Source organism: Xenopus tropicalis, chromosome 9, assembly GCF_000004195.4.
Source record: "Xenopus tropicalis strain Nigerian chromosome 9, UCB_Xtro_10.0, whole genome shotgun sequence".
Lineage (NCBI taxonomy): Eukaryota > Metazoa > Chordata > Amphibia > Anura > Pipidae > Xenopus > Xenopus tropicalis.
In genome coordinates, this window is record NC_030685.2 from 20,805,805 (window position 1) to 20,826,804 (window position 21,000).

General features: G+C 44.8%; 2 protein-coding genes across 7 annotated transcripts in view; one reads left to right on the forward strand and one right to left on the reverse strand.

Moving 5' to 3' along the window:
• The window catches only part of LOC100487239 (glucagon receptor), a 77,530-nt gene extending 70,647 nt beyond the window's left edge, over positions 1-6,883 (forward strand). For 4 of the 5 annotated variants that reach the window (XM_002932427.5, XM_018097451.2, XM_031893575.1 and 1 more), the window contains 6 exons: positions 804-864; positions 1,691-1,760; positions 2,659-2,747; positions 3,028-3,166; positions 6,504-6,545; positions 6,646-6,883. In XM_002932427.5, coding sequence (XP_002932473.2) covers positions 804-864; positions 1,691-1,760; positions 2,659-2,747; positions 3,028-3,166; positions 6,504-6,545; positions 6,646-6,717 — 473 coding nt within the window. In that variant the 3' untranslated portion in view covers positions 6,718-6,883. Of the gene's footprint in view, positions 1-803; positions 865-1,690; positions 1,761-2,658; positions 2,748-3,027; positions 3,167-6,503; positions 6,546-6,645 lie in introns of those variants that run through there. The other variant, XR_004220513.1, reaches the window with a different exon arrangement.
• Positions 6,884-6,888: 5 nt separating this feature from the next.
• On the reverse strand, positions 6,889-19,104 carry anks3 (ankyrin repeat and sterile alpha motif domain containing 3). Of its 2 annotated transcripts, none has more exons than XM_004918025.4 (17): positions 18,964-19,104; positions 14,807-14,985; positions 14,255-14,453; positions 14,011-14,132; positions 13,834-13,915; positions 13,619-13,754; positions 12,377-12,514; positions 11,706-11,834; positions 11,248-11,342; positions 10,749-10,907; positions 9,937-10,061; positions 9,698-9,839; positions 9,406-9,578; positions 9,223-9,302; positions 8,713-8,799; positions 7,397-7,487; positions 6,889-7,307 (listed from the first exon to the last, which is right to left on the reverse strand). In XM_004918025.4, exons 2-16 carry the CDS (start codon positions 14,962-14,964, stop codon positions 7,405-7,407), a joined length of 1,908 nt encoding a protein of 635 aa, XP_004918082.1. In that variant the 5' UTR covers positions 14,965-14,985; positions 18,964-19,104; the 3' UTR covers positions 6,889-7,307; positions 7,397-7,404. The 2 variants fall into 2 exon arrangements, with proteins under 2 accessions (XP_004918082.1, XP_002932472.1); XM_002932426.5 differs by lacking the exon at positions 18,964-19,104 and adding an exon at positions 18,836-18,942.
• Between the last annotated feature and the right edge of the window lie 1,896 nt (positions 19,105-21,000).

A 21,000-nucleotide genomic window follows, 5' to 3' on the forward strand; every position in this document is an offset into this window, starting at 1 on the left:
CAAAGATTAGGCACAGACCTGTTCAGTTGTTGACCTTGCCAGAAGAACTTTTTTACATTGTTTAATCAGCCATTGGCAATATATTTATAGTGCCCTATCTGCCCCATGACTTCTTTGTATGACATAATCATGTGTATAGGGGATAAGCTGCCTAATGCATAGAAAATAATAGAACATACTGATATTGATTGAATTTCACAAGACCCTGTAGAAATCAACAAGGAAAGAATAATGGAAAGTACATAATTGCCGTTAGCTCCTAAGAGTAAAAGGAGGAATAAAGTGATTTGTGTCCTCAATATTTATTGTAACAGACTCCACCTGTTCCCAGTGTCGGACTGGCCCACCAGGATACCAGGAAAACTCCCGGTGGGCCCAGGTGTAAGTGGGCCCTCCGGCTCCTGACCATTTGGCCTGTTTCATGGTTATTCCCTATTTCTGAATGGGAACAAAGAGGAGAAATATATTGAAGAATAGATGCTAGCATGTAAATAAAAGCGACTAGGAGAATAAAAAGGTTGGGTGAGGAAAGGAGGAACAATAGTTTGGAAAACAGTCCTATGATCTAAGGTTATTTGGTGGGCCCAGTCTGACACTGCCTGTTCCATACCTTCCAATATTCCCATATGAAAAAAAATTGGATATTGCCCCTTATTTTTTTAACCAAAGCACGTGCACTTTCCAGTATCCAGCTTAATGAACTGGGGTTGTCCTGAGATGGAAGTATGCTTTCTTCAGTCTTCTTGTTGCCTAATAGTTGAACATAATGGATATTGCTAATATTGCTCCTTTCTTTGTTACAGGAACTCCAGTTCTGTTTGTGGTTCCTTGGGTGACATTAAAATACCTGAAAGAGAACTCAGAGTAAGTCTGCAGCAAATAGAATCACTTTCAGCATTATTATATATCATATATAGAACTAGGGGTAGGCAGCAAAGTCACTGCAAAGGGTATTATCATTTTGGTAAAATTAGGGGACAGCAAAAAAATTATATTGAGGTTTATTGTAGAAATCCCATGAAGTACTATCAACTATTAATAACAGCACCGTATATTTTAATACATCTACTGCTATATATGTCTTTGAAAACATCACCCTTGTTGTCCAACATGTACCTGCTCCTAGACATCCCTTGCTCACATTCAGTAATTATAAGGGAAACAGAACCTACAGCTGCGGGTGGGGGGGGGGGGGTTGGCAGAGAGAGACTGACTGCACCCATACACCCCTATAACCCTATGCTGCATACAATCGACTATGGGTATGGAGGTGGGAACAGAGGACCTGTGGGGAGATATTGGTTTGAGTGGGTCCCACAATATACTTTGCTCTAGTTTGCCCAGCCAAGTTCTCATTGCTGTAAGCAGAGCAGCACATTCTAGCCTAGTTCCCTGAGTCTCCTCACCATTCTTATGTCATGTATTCTTTGCCTGACACTAATCTCTACCAGACATAGAGTAATTGAGTGGTGGAACAATAGGGGGGCACAGATTTTTAACCTTTGCCTTGCGTGTCCAAGCTCCTTGGCCTGACAGAGCTGTAGCATCATTGTAAGAGTTCTGGCTTTGTTAGAGTCCAGGCAGATAGCTGATTTGTGAGAGAACAGGTAGTATTGGCATGAGAGCTGTACCATGTCATGTGCCTAAATGGGGCAATAACCTGTATGTGAAAGGGCTATGTCTTCCACAGGTGCTGGGCACTAAATGAGAACATGGCATATTGGTGGATAATCCGCATACCCATTCTGCTAGCCTCACTGGTATGAAAGCTGCCTATGGCCCCACAAAGGGTGATCCTACTTGTCTGATTGATGTGTCATGGTCTCCTTTTCTATTTTCCTTTTGATGAGAATTAAAACATCATTTAGTGTTTCTCTCAAACATCTACTGACCTCCTAACATCTGCCTTCAGAGAACTCCTCCATTATTATGTACATCCCATCAGTGTTCTTCTGAATTTCTTTCCACCAAGGCACTTGTCATAATAAAAACATCCATTAGTGTATATCTCCTTCATGTTCCTCCTAAACATCTACTGACCTCCTAACACATACCTGCCTTCAAAGAACTCCATCATCACTGATCCCCCATCAATATACTACCTCACTAAGCATATACCACCCATTAATATATTTCTCCATTATGGTGTATTGTACAGCCCCATTACCATGCATCTCCTATTGATTTATATCTCTATAACGGGTCTTTTCTTCACTTTACCTTATGCCTCATCCCAGGTTGTGTTTGCATTAGGGGGTTCTCATGAATTGTTATTATATATCTTCTATTATTGTAATCTTCCCATCCTTCTAAATATTTTTTCCATGAATGTCATGATCTTATCATGTATCTCTTCTCTCTTTCTTTTACTGTATATACGGACATATATGTCTATGAAGATTCTCATTCATCCAGGTCATGATATACAGTATCTAGTAGAATTAAGTCTAAAACAACTGGACTTTTCTCAGAAAAGTCCAGTTGTTTTAGACTTAATTCTACTAGATACTGTACGGACATATATCTCCTAAGGTCACTCTAGTAAAGTTTGACTGTATTTAACTCACCTACTGCTTCCAGGCAATTCTTGTCCCTTTCCCTTGTCTCCCCATCCTTTAGCAGCATAGCCTAAGCCCTATACCATCGCTTCTTTTTCAGATAAACCTTGTCATTTTTATGAGAATTTTGAAGGTGATATTGTCCAAGCTGCGGGCCAATCAGAAAGGATACGCAGACTACAAGCTCAGGTAAGCATTGCAGTAGAACCACTTTTTTTGCTTATCTATCCTAGCCTATAATTGTCGCCCACTCAGCACCCAAACTCCAATCAATATATGCGCAAACCCAATCAGAGGGGCAATAATTTGGGACATTAAGATGCTCACTGTCACAAGTTGTCAAATAAGCATCTGGTGTCTGACTGTGTATGTATTGCAGGTCATGGCATTTCTTTAGAACTTAGGGTCCAGCATTTGGCATTTGGTTCATCTGATAAAATAACCTTTACATCAAATAATGTCTCCACAGATTGGCTAAGGCCACACTGACGCTGATTCCACTTTTTGGAATTCATGAGGTTGTGTTTATCTTTGCCACAGATGAACAAACGTCTGGAATCCTGCGCTACATCAAGGTCTTCTTTAACCTCTTTCTCAACTCCTTCCAGGTGAGACCACCAGACCTGGCCAGGCTTAAGCTGGAGGCACACACACATTGGGCACCAGCAGGCATAGTTAGGGCCAGGTCTTGCAACGTATAGCAAATAATAATATGTTTGATTTCAAAGAGGCCATGTGTAAATGCTACATGCTGATTGGTTGCTATGGGTTACTAGACCTGAAGAAAACTTTTACATTATCCCATTTTTTTTAGCACAGCACTTTATATTTAAGCCAATGCTCAAATATCAGTTAAGGCTTGTACTGACTTATATGATATTTTCCCTAAATGGATAGGACTTGGCATAACAATAGTGGCATTAGGCCCTGGGCCTGCAGTTTTAATATAGGTATGTCACTATACCTGTCACTATTTTAGGGGATGGCAATGAACATCAAGGGGTATTATTCCTATTGACAACTGGAAAATGATTAATGGCAGTTCCTTGCAATTAGGCACAAGATATTGCTCCTTAATGACTAGGTAATACAATGTGAGTAGTGTGTAATATTCTATCTGCCCGTCTGTCCATCTATCTATCTTTGTCTATTATATACGGATCTATCCATCTTTTTTTTTTTTATCAAACCTTTTAACTCTAATTGAAAAGCTATGGGCCTATTCTCTCTCATCGGTATTCTCCTGCCATAGACTCATAGACTCATTCACGCCTGATTTAGAAGGTATCCATTCCAAAGGTATTGCAGTTTATCTATAAGAGAATGAGCAGAATGCTGAGAGGGCTAATGCCATTTTTTATGGATTTGAGCAGAATGCAATGCCTGCTCCATCTAGTGGCCGAATAGTGAATTTATGGCTTCATATTCCTATAGTATGGTAAATGAATGAAAATCAAACGCAATAATAAGAAAAGTAATCTGTACCACAAATAAAAAAGTGATAGAGTGCCTTAAACAATGATGGAAGGGGAAGACCTATGAACGTTGGGAAATATCTTGTCTAGAAAAACGGCCACTTTCCGAAAAACGTTAAAATTTGCTTTGTATTAAAATCAATGGGCCTTTTTTATTCCTAACGTCAAGTGCGTTGGAGTCTTATCGGGGGGAAAACCATTCTAATAATGTTGTTGGTCTTTTTTCTGCCACAAAGATCTGCATTTTTTTCGGTGGAAACAAAATGCACGGCCAAATTTCAATATCGGCGTTAGCGGTCTTCTCGTGTTTTTTTTTCCAGAGCAGAAAAATGTAATTTTTGAAATCAGAGAAACAAAAATGCACGGCACTTTATTTGCTTTAGTAGCCACAGAATGACACTGCCTGGAATTAGACAACTTGTTATCTACAAAAACCCCAGATCCTTCTCCATTAAGGAAACCCCCAAACACTACCATTTAGTGTGTAACTTGCATTTATATTATTTCTACCAATACAACATTGAACCTCATTTCCCAGTTTGCTGCCCAGTTTTCCAATTTAATCAAATCGCTCTGCAAAGCGGCAGCATCCTGCATGGAATCAGCAAAAATAGAAACAGTGCTGTCTATGCCCACCTCCAGGTCATTAATAATGATGCTCCATTAAATAGACAGCTCTGGTGAACATAAAGGGAGCAGTTAATTAGCCAGCCAATTACAGGAAAGAACCAATGAGCTGTCATACAGCTGGAAAGGTCAGGCTATACAGCTACATAGATTTATCTTTTATTTACTAAAAGTGATATCTTGTAAATAAGCCAAGAGACAAGTACCCATTAAATAAAAGGGCATCTCTTGGCATCCCTGTAAATAAATAGGATATCCAGGTCTGACTACACAAGCTTCATCCTATGCTCAATGTGGATCAATTACAGGATTACAATAATATGTGAGTTGTCAGCACAGGCGGCCATTGCTGGGTTGCTCTGCAGACAAAGACTAACTATAAATGTAGAAGAGACCCCAGTTTTACCTTACCTCATGGCAGGAGCACCCCTAATAGGAATATTCCATTCTTCTCTATTGGGCCTGTACCACTACTGGTTCCATTGGTACATTCCACGTGATACCATAAGGTTGACTCTGCCCACCTGTGACGTAGGGTGGGTGCTGGGCGTAACGCGTTAAGGCCAAGAGCAGGTTGGAAGCATTACCGTTTCCAAGGGGCAGTTCTTAGTGATGTGCTGCAACCCACAGGTTTACCCTTAGTTCAGGTGGGTTAGGGTTGAATTTTGGGAGAGCAGGGTGGGTATGGGTGGGGTGCAGGTCAGACTGGGGTAGTACACTCTTCCTCTGCTCCCGAAGTCTCCCTGTCTGGGAACCTAAGGCCTGCGCAGAAGCAGCACACAAGGCACAGAGACATGGGTACAGGTTGGGCGCAGGTCCTATAATGGCAACAAAGGGTCAGGTGTGAGTTGAGTCTTTCCTGACCCGCAGATCAATAGTGATTCTCCAAGCAGGAAAAGAAGAAAAAATGGAATGTGTACCAAGCCCTGTTGGAGATACAGAAGGATGTACTGTATTTATAAAGCACTGGAGCAGTTCTGGGCCTATGCTCTCTATATTATCAGCACTCATTCCATAGAACAGTGTGGTGTATAAACATGACAAATAGAACTTCCTGGCAGCTCCATATTCAACTTGATAAATGTGTAAATGTGCAACTCCCCCCCCACCCCCCCCATTCCACTGCAGCAACATTTCTAAAATTGGAGCAACTACTAAATACCATCAATTACAGCCCCACCCCCTCCCCAATTTATTCTTTTAACATAAAGGCCTCTTGGGCTCCTAATCACTCAAGCTTTTCCCTGGTGACACCATGTATTTTTGCAACACAGGCCTTTTGTTTAAGCTGTTCTCTTAGGTGTGTTAACCCTATAATGTCCAGGTCCAGACTGGGAAAATAGGCCCTGGCATTTCAAGTACACAGAGGCCCAAACAGTCCCCACCAGCCCAATAAATAGTATTTATATGGATATCCACAGCCTGAAAGAGCCTTTACAACCACTGAATAGATTAATACATCTACATTCAACATATAACTGGCCGCTCCATTATACCCTTATTATAGGGTACAGGTGATACTGCAGGATCCCCATGGCAGAGAGGGCCCCAAGATGGAATTCATGTGTTGCCAAAGGGGGAGGCTTGTGGGAGTGGGTGGAGTTTTTGCCATTTTTTGGGAGTGGCCAAGAAAGAATAGGGGTCTTATTTTACTTGTTGGCAGGGCCCCCAGACAGAGACTTGACACTGTTAGCAACTTTAGGTCCTGGACTCTGGGCCAATAATAGCGTCCGTGTGATAGAAAAGTGTTTACCGTAACTCCAAAATGTCTATTTGTTATATAACAGTTAATATTCTCCTCAATTCCAAAATCCCCTCTGGTTTGTCTTCTTGTCTCTCACAGGGTTTCCTGGTGGCTGTGCTCTATTGCTTTGCTAATAAAGAGGTAGGTTTCCCTTTCCAGTTGTCTGGCTTGGATGAAAAGCTCTTTGCAACACTCCTTCATTTTTGCCATATTATTTGCCATAACATTTTTTGCTTTTCAGGTGAAATCAGAGATTCACAAGAAATGGCGGCTTTGGCAGGCAGACAGGAAAGCTCTCGTCTGCCCACGATGACTGCAGTCCCAATCCAAGCTGCCGAGTCCAAGTACAACGCCGCAGTAAAGCAGGGTTCTCCAATGTCTGTGGCGCAGCACGGGGATGGTCTATATTGTATGTAGTGCCTGACACCAGAGGGACGCACAGGAGGAGCAGGGTTGCAATAAAAATGGAACTTGAACCAGTTTGTCTTTTGTTTTTTTTGTTTATTTTATTGTGAGGATAAAAATAGGTCTTTAAAATCTGCCACCTGCAGAGTATTAAATTCACTAATCCCATTTCTCATAAAAGCTTTAACCAATGTCACGTGGTTCCCCTTTAAAAGCCACAGGTACTTATTGCTTTAAATCATTAATCCCCTCTCCCTATGGGGAACCTGCATGTATAATCCTAATCTATGTCTTATTAAAAACCCTGCTCTCTCGTTGCTGATGGAAAGCATCTTAGAATATCGCTGAATCTGCAGATCTGTCTCCCAGTCCTCTGTGCCCTGTAATATCCTGAAGAGGGCGCTGTAAGCGAGAGGCGCCGCCACTGTGATCAACACGCTCCGACATCTTCGGGGTGGAAAAACTTCACCCGCCGTCTTAAGAACAATAGAGATGTGACTGAAAGATAAAGGGATCACAGTGAGCCTCAAACTGTCTGGAGTCCATAGGAGACTGGTACTTTGGAATGAGATGGGTTACAACCCTACCTTACGGATCATGGATCCGGCCATTTATGTCTCCCCTTGTCTGGCATTCGCAGCTTCTCCAGGTTTTCCTGTACTGCTCTTGTTGATTTCCCTGCAGATAAGGATTAAATGTGACATAAACCCAGAGAATGACAATTTCCTGAGCACTTCTGCAACTTTACATTTGTTTTAATAACGATAACAACAACAACAGCAGTTTTTACACTGCTAATATCATAAAAGTGCAACCAGTGCGCCACCTGCTGTTCTGTCCGGGTGTGGAACAGGCAGAATAGACTGCATGGAGCAGCTCTTGAAGGTTTCATACCCAGTTCTATTGCTTTCTATGACAGGAGAGACAGAACTAAAGAGGATGTAGTAAGTTAAAAAGCATGTATCGGAGGCAAAATTGTTTCCACCGCCATGGTATGTACTACTATCTCCTAAATAGAAAATTGCCATTTTGAGTAATAAGGCCGCCTTCTTGGATCATAGGATTCACAGTGCACACAAACAAGCCAAGGCACACATACATGCTAGGCCCCATCAGCCAATTAATGGGCAGAGTTCTGCCTTTTACTTCCACACTACTTCCTGTTACAGTTACATTTATTTCCTGTCATGTGATCTCTGAGGGAGCACACAGCCCATCACTAAATGGTGCCTCAGGGAAAAAGATGTAAAAGGGCAATATTTACAGATATATATATCCAGTTTGGCTTTAAGATGGCCAAATACAATCCAATAAAAACTGGTGACAGACAAAACTGGCAGCTTAGCGGCCCGTGTATAGGGCCCTACAACAAGCCAACAATATCTGGCAGAAAATTGGCGAGATGTTTACCAGGCAGGTCTGATTTTCCTGTTGGATGGAAGACAGGATCTGCGAGTTTATATGGTCCTTGATCTGATGGCTTGCATAGTGGCAATTATGAGCCAATCTTTTGGCCTTCAGTCCAAATGATCAGATCAGCCCAATATGTCCCCATCCTAAGGTGGCCATATAAGGGAAAAATCCGCTTGTATGGTCTTTATTGTCACAGTTTACTGATTATGAGAATGTGTGGGATGTCACGTGCACACTGAGCAAGCCCCTGCCTCTGGGAGGAAAAAAAATTCCCCTGGTAGGTGCCCTTTAAGCTTATGTATCTCTGTCCTGCCCTTGCCCAGTCTAAACACCAGAGGGTGCTAAAAAATGCTAATAGCATGAACAATTTAAGTAAACTTAAGAGTACTATTAAAGCAATTTTACATCAAAATATGTGAGTGGGTTATATGTCCCCTGTAAATATGCATGAACGGTCCGTTTCTATCATTTTAAGGCAATGGTATCTTACCTAATGTTGCAGCAATTTCTTCCAATGATGTGGAAAGTTCTACCATTGACATGGACTTCACAGAAGCCGTACTGATCCCTTCAAGGCCTGAACCAAAGCATAAGTGACTGATATATACTGTATATATAAAATAGGACAGACGGCCTTCACGCACATATATTTACAGACTCTGCACATATTGTATAGGCATAGGTCTAACATACATGCCTTGTGGCAGGCAGCTAGTTCTACACAGATGGCTGCTTGGCAATTACCTATTCTTATACACAGGCCCTGTGGCAGACTAGTGCCAAACATACAAATGTATGCAAACCTTGCGGCACTCAAAGGCTAATTATGAGGTATGAGCAGGCATTTAATGATGAGTTAAATATAATAATTAACAAGGGGATGCATGTGAGGAACATCCTATTTCACATTCTGTGGGGGTATTTATATGGTTATGCTGCTTGCTGTTTTCTGCACTATATGATATCCTACTACAGATATATGAAAGTGAAAGTTCCTTACCTGCAGTTCTGCCAGGAGGACCCCTTGTTCTTGGAGCAGTAACTTTGCCCAGTCGGTGGGAGAGCTCCTGCTGGCAGCTCCTAACAAGTACACACAGCAATACAGTGTGATTAATATGTAACAGATATGAAATATGGAGAAAGTTACCAGCGTGGCATCAAGTGCCAAGAGGGAAAAGGATACCTGAGCTGTGTGATGGCACGCTGGGCATCATTGGCATGGGTACCCGTGGTCTCCAGTTGGCATCGGAAGGTTCTCCATTGAGATTCTTGCTCCATAAGGCAACTTTCAGCCACGGTACGCAGCTCCCGCTCCTGGGCTACCTGTGCCTTTAGCAATTCTGTCTCCTCACACTTCTGTCAATGGCAGATAAAAACATGCAACATAGACTACATCTGTGCATATTGGCTCTCCTGGGTCAGAGCAGAAGACTGCAGTATGTGCTACACTAATACTCCAATACACAAACTCTAACCTTATGCAGCTGTATGGCTAATTCCTGCATCTCTGCCTCCAGCCGGTCGGCGTAGGCCTGCTCCAGGGCATCCCCAGGTGGGCGAGCAGAGCTGTGCCAGCGAGCTATGGCTGAAGTCATCTTCCTCTTGGGACCAAACAGGCTGCGGAGCAGGAGTGGAAAAGAAATAATAAAACGGTCTGTAGAAGTGGTTGGGATAAAACCCTCTTCCACCTTTGGTTACTAATATTGGTACTTACCTGATGCCAACTTCACGTAGGTCTGTCTCTGTAAGAGTAAGGAAGATTCGCAAATTCACATCTTGCTCTTCAAAGACAGGCAAGTACTTTAAGCAGCCAATCTGCTCCAGCATCTCCGCTAGGTCCTGATGGGAGGGGAATAGTTACACATTCATGGTGCAGAGTAACAATAGGTACAATGTTTGCTACTGGTCTAGCAACTCATAGCAACCAATCAGCTGGAATCAATTACTGGCCAGCTGTTTGAAACCAAATATCTAATTGGTTCACACAACTGCGTTAGTGTAATGGCACAGCCAGATTTCAAATGCTTTAAAGGAGAAGGAAAGGCTAAGTCACTTGGGGGTGCCAAAATGTTAGGCACCCCCAAGTGACTTAGATCGCTTACCTTGTACCCTGGGCTGGTGCCCCTGTTAGGAGAAAAAAGCACCAGCCCGGGGTACCTGTAGGAAGCGCTTCCTCCTTCCTTTTTCTTCTGCCGGCGATTAAAGTCACTTGGGGGTGCCTAACATTTTGGCACCCCCAAGTGACTTTAAGCATCACTTTTTTTTCAGTAGCCCAAAAACACAGCTTCAAATGGCCCAAAACCAACCGCACATTTGCAATTAGCTTGTCATACAAAAATCACATGGAAAAAGCTGGGCTTGTAATTTACATGCAAACCAATGGGGCACTTTTGGGTAATCTGGCACTGTGGTTTTGAGCTCAAAAAGTGCACAAAATCTTTCTACGGGCCACTGCCTGACAAGAAAGCACATACAAACAGTAATGTAAATAAAGTCTTTTTTGAATCAGGGTGCTGCTCTCTTTACCTTAGGCCCTGTATAGGCCGGCGCTTCCAGGTTCAGCAGAGAATTGGAAAACCTACAGTCTGAACCCCCTGGAAAAGTTTGGGTATCTCCATTGCGCTGTTTCCCCTTGGCCAATGGTTTGGATGGTTTTCGGCTTGTGGTTTCTGCAGAGTCAGAATCCTGAAACAAGGGATTAAGGGGAAATGAATCTACGCAACAAGCAGAGCAGCACAAAAAGAACCATGGGAAATGGAATATCAGCAGTGTCCAATGTATTCTGCAAAGTATATTATCTGATTAACCCCATGTTTGCAAACGAAACAAGCAGCCTGAGACACTTAAACCCCACCATACTGGTTATCAAATGACTGGCATAGAGTCAGCCCTTTTTATGCTGCTAGAATTAGATCTACATGGATGAAAGGAAGTCTGTAGTCTGAGCAAAGCCTGGCACGATCATTGCCCTCCTTTAATGCCCTGTTGTAGAATAAAACTTTGTGCATTATGATTACTTGCATACCTCATTACTCTCCAGGGAAGCTTCACTGCTCACATCTGGATTGGGACATGGGCCCTCGCTACTGCTGCTCTGCAGTCTACCAGAGTCGTCTTCATCTGAAAAAAACAAGAATTTTAATCATCATACAGAATAACATGTGGGTTGAATTATCATTAACTATTTACCTTAAAGGGCTGCCATACCCTTAGATTTTCCAGCACAATTATTGTTCATAAAGGAAAACATTTCTCTCTGTAACGGATATGACTAAACTTAGGAGGTCCCTCCTGCTGATGCTAAGTCTGAGTTTGTGGACAGTCAGTCAGAGAACAAAGGAGGCCTATGCAAAATTGAACCTGTGAGTCTAGTACAGACTAGGGAAAACAAAGCAAGATAAATATATAGCAGGCTTTTAAATTACATTATATGTGTTATAGTGTATTAGTGCAAAACCCCTGGTAACATAGTGAAAGCCATACCTCTGCTGCTGCCATTGCTCTCCACATCATGCTCATTGATAGGAGAAGTGACATCTCTGTAACACAAGTCTTCATCGCCGGCAGCATCCTGGCCACTAAATGTCACATACCCTTTAGGTGGGACATTGCCTGGGCGAGAAAAATATTGCAGGTATGTGAATCATGGAGGTGCTCAGTATTATGTTCTGAACTCCAGCTACGTCGGATCAAATGTAACATGTAATCAACCTTCATGGAGGTGACCTGCTTTCCCTGCGCTGGAAAAGATCCAGTTCCACAGCAAAGATAAATTTAGAATATCCGGCAGTAGGTGGTCTTAATCCCCTGTCATCTAAAATTTAAGAAGACCACAAGCTAATACACAGTGTCGGACTGGGGTGCCACAGGCCCACCACAAACCCTTAGGCCCCCCCCCCCTCTTTCTCTGTTCACTCACTATCTTAAGTCTCTTAATTACTACTTTTTATATACTATTATCTATCCTTTCCACTAGTTCTTCTGTTTCTTCTTGTATAGAATTGAGTAATGGCCATGGTATAGGCATACAAGGCAAGTGGTTAGGAGGGCCCACTGACACCTGGGCCCACCGGGAGTTTTCCTGGTATCCTGGTGGGCCAGTCCGACACTGCTAATACATATATTTGGATAAACAGAAGCATAAGCAACACTACCTCCTCCTCCCCCTGTCATCTTGGCTAAGGCTTGGGGCCCATCGTGAATGCTGGGACCCTTGGGCTTTCGCTGAGGTCTGGAACGTTGAGGAGCTGAAGTAGACTCATCTGAAGAGCTGAGATCTTCATGGCGCACTGCTATAGAAAGGAGACAAATAATGTTGATGGCCACTTTGGAAAAGTGAAGCCCTTTTGTAATTACTACACTTATTTGTAAAGTGTTTTACTTTTTTTTTTTTTAAATGGAGGCTCAGTTTAAAGGACAAGGAAACCCTAATTGATTGAGCAATGGTAAAAATGTTAAGCACCCCCCAGCTTTAGAGAGTTGTTTTTCCTGGGCCAATACTCTTTCAGGAAAAAAAAAAACCCACACTACCCTTGGGAAAAAAAAATAATTCACTGTGGCTGCTTAACATTTTGGCCTCCTCCAGTGAATTAAGTGGTGCTTGTCACAATGAAGCGCTTTGCATCAACATGCATTTATTAGATGTGTCTCTGGATTTTCAAATGATTTGGTATGGGTGAAGACACATGGAGCTACTAGTAGCAGCTACTTGTTGTAGCTAATAAAAAAGACAATGTTGATTATTTACTTATAATTGTCTCTACGTGTGTTTTAGCAGAGGCAATTCTCAGTATTGACTATGGCAGGGTATTTTCTGGAGTTTAGTAGCCTTGAAAAAGTAGCTGCTACTAGTAGCCCAGTGTGTCTTCACCCTTACCCTAACTTAAAAAGAGGGCAGGGAACTTTCCAAAGGCAGAGAAGACACTGTATGACTTCCATAGCCAGCCAAGCAGCCCTTCTAGTTTGCAGCTGTCACGTTAGGATGTGGGTGGGCAGTCTTACTAAAGCCCCAATATAATCCGATTGTTGGCATGGAGGTCAAATGATCAAATCATCCCGACTTCTCCCAGTGTTCATAGCTTTAGCATCCACCCACCAAGCTGAAATCAGGTGATCAACAACATGCTCTCAGTCACTCGGTGTGCACCATATTATGATGCCAGTCTGGGCATGGGGCTACGTGCACAATACCATATCACACTACTGTTCCATCGTGGGAGACCCATTTACTTGAAACCAACTGGTTAGGGACTGTGTATGATCTCGTTTCTCCTATGGGCTGATTTATGGTTTGGATTTCTACAGTTCTTCTAAATGACAGAATTGCTACATACAGCACAACAGTATGATGATTTCTGATCATAAAGAAGCCCAGGTGGTACATGTACATGGGTTACCTGATCCCCTGCTATGAGTTCTGGACCCCCGAGGACGATGAGAGTCCAGCAGAGAAACAATCCTGGAGTGTCCAAACCTTGCTGCCAACATGCGAGCGGTATCTCCATTTCTATCTGTCTCAGCCACCTTCACTCCCTGTAAACAAAATAATATGAAAGGGAGTGTCATTCAATCAAATAATAAAGATACCCAAGATGCCTGGCTGGGAACTTACATGATTCAGTAGGTGCTGCACTATTATCTCATGACCAGATGCCGCAGCTTCCATGAGAGGTGTGAAGCCATAGAGAGGTTCTCTGTGCACCAAGACAGAATATTACATTAAGTTCACATGGGTTTACCCTAAATCACCAGCACCCAATTTATACCAGCGCATTGTTGCTCATCTTACCTGACATCTCCATTGGCTCCATTCTCCAAAAGGAACCGAAGCATCCTCTGGTGCCCCGCACTAGTGCAGTGAAATAAAGCTGTCCAGCCTCGGCTATCTCTTGCCTCCAGCTCTGCCCCTTGCTGCAACAGAGAGAAAGTTACAGAATTAAAGCATAAAAACCATTAGTTCAGGGGTAATCTAGATTCACAAGCCATATGATGATTAGACAAACAGCGAGCAGACCATGTTTATGGCCCCTAACCTGCAGCAAGAAGTAGGCCACACTCTCATTCCCGCAGCTGGCCGCCAGAATCAGAGGGGTCTGTCCGCTAGGAGTTCTACAGTTCACGTCCACACCTGCCTCCAGCAGCAGGCTGACTACTGCATCATGGCCAATGTAAGAGGCATACATAAGGGGCGTCCATCCCCCCAGGTTCTGCTGGTTTAGATCAACACCCCTCCTATATCCAGAAGACAAAGGTTCCGTTACAGATTAGAAGCAAAATACAACATATCACTGTGATGGATGCTTTTGCAGCCTCCTGGTGAGGCACAAGCCTCTGCTTTTAAAAAACCAGGGTGCCCGGCCCCCTTTATTTACTGAATGTAGGACCAAGGTTGCCCTGTCTGGGGTGTGTTATGGGCCTGCTTAATAATGGTAGTAGGTAAATGTATCAGGGTAACTTAACCACCTTCATTGAGTAGATAGTCAGTATAAAATCCCTTTAGGCTCTCAAAGTGTGTCTGTAGTGTGGGCACAGTATTGCAATGGTGCTAGGAGGGGTATCAGGGGGGTATCAGCAGTGCCCCTCACCTGCGCATACAGTGTTGAACCACCTCATACTGCCCAATAGAGGCTGCAGTGTGCAGGTCCAGCGGCAACTCCTCATCATCATGGGGCTCCCCGTACCAAATGGACAGACTGCGGCTCAGCATTTCTGTCTCGCTGGCTTCATCACTCAGCTCTGCCATCTTGTCGTCACGCACCAGGCCCTGCCATGCAGAGAGAGGGCACATCAGCACTTACACAGACCAACCTCCCCCTTACTCCCAATATACAGGCATTATGGAATCTGTCTCCCCTACTGATACACAGACCTCAGGGCACCTACCTCTCCCCTACTGAAACACAGACCTCAGGGCACCTACCTCTACCCCATACTAATACAAAGACCTCAGGGCACCTACCTCTACCCCATTCTAATACACAGACCTTAGGGCACCTACCTCTACCCCATTCTAATACACAGACCTTAGGGCACCTACCTCTACCCCATTCTAATACACAGACCTCAGGGCACCTACCTCTACTCCATTCTAATACACAGAACTCAGGGCACCTACCTCTACCCCATTCTAATACACAGACCTCAGGGCACCTACCTCAACCCCATACTAATACACAGACCTCAGGGCACCTACCTCTATCCCATTCTAATACAGATACCTTAGGGCACCCATCTCTCTCCATTCTAATACACAGACCTCAGGGCACCTACCTCTACCCCATTCTAATACACAGACCTTAGGGCACCTACCTCTACCCCATTCTAATACACAGACCTCAGGGCACCTACCTCTACCCCATTCTAATACACAGACCTCAGGGCACCTACTTCTACCCCATTCTAATACACAGACCTTAGGGCACCCATCTCTCTCCATTCTAATACACAGACCTCAGGGCACCTACCTCTACCCCATTCTAATACACAGACCTCAGGGCACCTACTTCTACCCCATTCTAATACACAGACCTTAGGGCACCCATCTCTCTCCATTCTAATACACAGACCTCAGGGCACCTACCTCTACCCCATTCTAATACACAGACCTTAGGGCACCCACCTCTCTCCATTCTAATACACAGACCTAAGGGCACCTACCTCTACCCCATTCTAATACACAGACCTTAGGGCACCTACCTCTACCCCATTCTAATACACAGACCTTAGGGCACCTACCTCTACCCCATTCTAATACACAGACCTTAGGGCACCTACCTCTACCCCATTCTAATACACAGACCTTAGGGCACCTACCTCTATCCCATTCTAATACACAGACCTTAGGGCACCTACCTCTACCCCATTCTAATACACAGACCTTAGGGCACCTACCTCTACCCCATTCTAATACACAGACCTTAGGGCACCCACCTCTATCCCATTCTAATACACAGACCTTAGGGCACCCACCTCTCTCCATTCTAATAAACAGATCTCAGGGCACCAACCTTCCTGCTCTCCTAATACACAGACATTAGGGCCCCTACCTCTCCCCTCCTAATGTACAGACACCAGGGCCCCACAGACACCAGGGCCCCTACCTCTCCCCTCCTAATACACAGACACCAGGGCACCTACCTCTCCCCTCCTAATACACAGACACCAGGGCACCTACCTCTCCCCTCCTAATACACAGACACCAGGGCCCCTACCTCTCCCAACACTAACACACAGACACCAGGGCCCCTACCTCTCCCAACACTAACACACAGACACCAGGGCCCCTACCTCTCCCAACACTAACACACAGACACCAGGGCCCCTACCTCTCCCAACACTAACACACAGACACCAGGGCCCCTACCTCTCCCAACACTAACACACAGACACCAGGGCCCCTACCTCTCCCAACACTAACACACAGACACCAGGGCCCCTACCTCTCCCAACACTAACACACAGACACCAGGGCCCCTACCTCTCCCAACACTAACACACAGACACCAGGGCCCCTACCTCTCCCAACACTAACACACAGACACCAGGGCCCCTACCTCTCCCAACACTAACACACAGACACCAGGGCCCCTACCTCTCCCAACACTAACACACAGACACCAGGGCCCCTACCTCTCCCAACACTAACACACAGACACCAGGGCCCCTACCTCTCCCAACACTAACACACAGACACCAGGGCCCCTACCTCTCCCAACACTAACACACAGACACCAGGGCCCCTACCTCTCCCAACACTAACACACAGACACCAGGGCCCCTACCTCTCCCAACACTAACACACAGACACCAGGGCCCTACCTCTCCCAACACTAACACACAGACACCAGGGCCCCTACCTCTCCCAACACTAACACACAGACACCAGGGCCCCTACCTCTCCCAACACTAACACACAGATATCAACAAACATACCTCTGCCCTCCTTAGGGCACCTACCTCTACCCCATTCTAATACACAGACCTTAGGGCACCCACCTCTCTCCATTCTAATACACAGACCTAAGGGCACCTACCTCTACCCCATTCTAATACACAGACCTTAGGGCACCTACCTCTACCCCATTCTAATACACAGACCTTAGGGCACCTACCTCTATCCCATTCTAATACACAGACCTTAGGGCACCTACCTCTACCCCATTCTAATACACAGACCTTAGGGCACCTACCTCTATCCCATTCTAATACACAGACCTTAGGGCACCTACCTCTATCCCATTCTAATACACAGACCTTAGGGCACCTACCTCTACCCCATTCTAATACACAGACCTTAGGGCACCTACCTCTATCCCATTCTAATACACAGACCTTAGGGCACCTACCTCTATCCCATTCTAATACACAGACCTTAGGGCACCTACCTCTACCCCATTCTAATACACAGACCTTAGGGCACCTACCTCTATCCCATTCTAATACACAGACCTTAGGGCACCTACCTCTATCCCATTCTAATACACAGACCTTAGGGCACCTACCTCTACCCCATTCTAATACACAGACCTTAGGGCACCTACCTCTATCCCATTCTAATACACAGATCTCAGGGCACCAACCTTCCTGCTCTCCTAATACACAGACATTAGGGCCCCTACCTCTCCCCTCCTAATGTACAGACACCAGGGCCCCACAGACACCAAGGCCCCTACCTCTCCCCTCCTAATAGACAGACACCAGGGCCCCTACCTCTCCCCTCCTAATACACAGACACCAGGGCCCCTACCTCTCCCCTCCTAATACACAGACACCAGGGCACCTACCTCTCCCCTCCTAATACACAGACACCAGGGCACCTACCTCTCCCCTCCTAATACACAGACACCAGGGCACCTACCTCTCCCCTCCTAATACACAGACACCAGGGCCCCTACCTCTCCCCTCCTAATACACAGACACCAGGGCACCTACCTCTCCCAACACTAACACACAGACACCAGGGCACCTACCTCTCCAACACTAACACACAGACACCAGGGCCCCTACCTCTCCCAACACTAACACACAGACACCAGGGCCCCTACCTCTCCCAACACTAACACACAGACACCAGGGCCCCTACCTCTCCCAACACTAACACACAGACACCAGGGCCCCTACCTCTCCCAACACTAACACACAGACACCAGGGCCCCTACCTCTCCCAACACTAACACACAGACACCAGGGCCCCTACCTCTCCCAACACTAACACACAGACACCAGGGCCCCTACCTCTCCCAACACTAACACACAGACACCAGGGCCCCTACCTCTCCCAACACTAACACACAGACACCAGGGCCCCTACCTCTCCCAACACTAACACACAGACACCAGGGCCCCTACCTCTCCCAACACTAACACACAGACACCAGGGCCCCTACCTCTCCCAACACTAACACACAGACACCAGGGCCCCTACCTCTCCCAACACTAACACACAGACACCAGGGCCCCTACCTCTCCCAACACTAACACACAGACACCAGGGCCCCTACCTCTCCCAACACTAACACACAGACACCAGGGCCCCTACCTCTCCCAACACTAACACACAGACACCAGGGCCCCTACCTCTCCCAACACTAACACACAGATATCAACAAACATACCTCTGCCCTCCTCCTAATACAGAGACATGGGCGCCCCTCTTCTTCCCTACTCCTAATACACAGATTTAACCTCCCAACTGTCCCGAGTCCCGATATTTGCCCCCAAACCCCCTGTCCCGGATACTTACCGAGCTCTCCCGCGGTGCCTTTAACTATTTCACTAGTCTTCGGGTCTTCTCGGCTTCTTCCGGCGCTCTAGTTTTAACTTCGGAAGTTCTCGGCTCCTTCTGGCAACGTTATCTTGTCTTCGGCTCTTGTCGGCTCCTCCGGGCGCTTCGGCTCATCTCGTTCCTTCCGCCTGCAAATCTCGCGGGATGAGAGTTCGGCACCGAGTCATTTCAACTCCATCAGCAGCGAACAGACAGCAGTGGGTCCTGGTACCGCTCAGGCTGAGGGTTGGGAAACGGTGCTGCTCTGCCTGAATGGATCTACTCTGTAAGAGTTCTACTTACTGCTCCATTTTTTAAAAAAAACAAACAAACAAGGCTTGGTGAGGGTCACTGACTGTAACAAGTTTATTTTTAAAAGTTTTCCATTAATAAATATATAAATTATAGACACACAGAAATCAATCAAGGACTAAAGTAGTATAGTAGTTTTATATATTATAACACCTTTATAGAATTCAGTAGGAGGTGTACTTCCCCTTTAAAATTATCATATGGAATAATTATGGATTTGCAAAAAACAACTTTGTTTTTTGTATTTCATGACTGCACCTCATATTGATTCTTATGCACTTACATCATGGGGAGTTTTTAAATGATATAAAAATCACAACAACATAATAGAAGTAATTCACTTTGTGTTTTATCTCTCAATCGAATGACCATATGATATTGTAAAGGGGAAGTACACCTCATATTGAATTCTCATAGAGGAGCAAAACAACGTGTTATCATTTGTAAAATAAAAAAAAACTATATTAGTTCTTGTTTGTTTTCTCTGTAACTCTAAGGGGCACATTTACTAACCCACGAACGGGCTGAATGCGTCCGATTGCATTTTTTTCGTAATGATCGGTATTTTGTGATTTTTCAGAAAATTGTCACGACTTTTTCGTAGCCATTCCGAAAGTTGCGCAAAATCTGGCGATTTTTTTCGTAGCGTTAAAACTTGCGCAAAAAAACGCGACTTTTTCGTAGCCATTCCGAAAGTTGCGCAAAATGTTGCGATTTTTTCGTAGCTTTAAAACTTGCGCGAAAAGTCGCGCCTTTTAAGTTTTAACGCTATGAAAAAAATCGCCAGATTTTGCGCAACTTTCGGAATAGCTACGAAAAAGTTGTGTTTTTTCGCGCAAGTCGTAATGGCTACGAAAAACTCGTGTTTTTTCGCGCAAATCGTATTGGTAACGAAAAAGTCGCGACAATTTCTGAAAAGTCATAAAGGCGCCGGAAAAAAAATCGCAAAAAATACGAAAAAGTCGCAAAATGTTCGTTTTCCAATCGGAATTTTTCCAATTCGGATTCGTGGGTTAGTAAATGTGCCCCTAAGCATTGGTCCTGGATTTCAGTTGGACATTATAATCCGCTAAGAGACTGTAAGGAGCGGCAAGGGAAATAACACTGAAAGTTGATTTAGCTAATAAGTTTAATAATATAAATAATAAAGTAAATGAAGGTTTCTGACGCTGAATTTTAGTATCTTAAGTTACCCTTTGTTGACCTCCAGGGAAACAATGCAAGAGATAAAGATCAGGGTAAGGATCAGGCCAGCGTATTAACCCCCCCCCCCCCATAAAATATTTCCTGCATTTACTTGTGAGTTTATATATGTATGCCCCAAACTGTAACAGGTGTAAACTCCATGCAACCCCAAAGTCTGTGGCTGCTCGGCCATTTACTTATAAAATAATAATTCAGAGCTGAATGGAGTTGCCTTATTGCTTTATTTTGACTATGAGGTTATAGTTTGTGTGCCCAGAACATTCTTTCTTTGTATATTTATACTTTTACATATGGGAGGGAGGTGCCATATTGTTTCCCTTAGACATTACAGTATGAGGGTGCGCCCAGAACATTCCTCCTCTCATTAAGGGTTCTGGCACACGGGGAGATTAGTCGCCCGTGAAAATCTCCCCTGTCATGGGCGACTAATCTCCCCGAACTACCATCCCACCGGGACAATGTAAGTCGCCGGTGGGATGGCACACGGTGCGCAGGCGA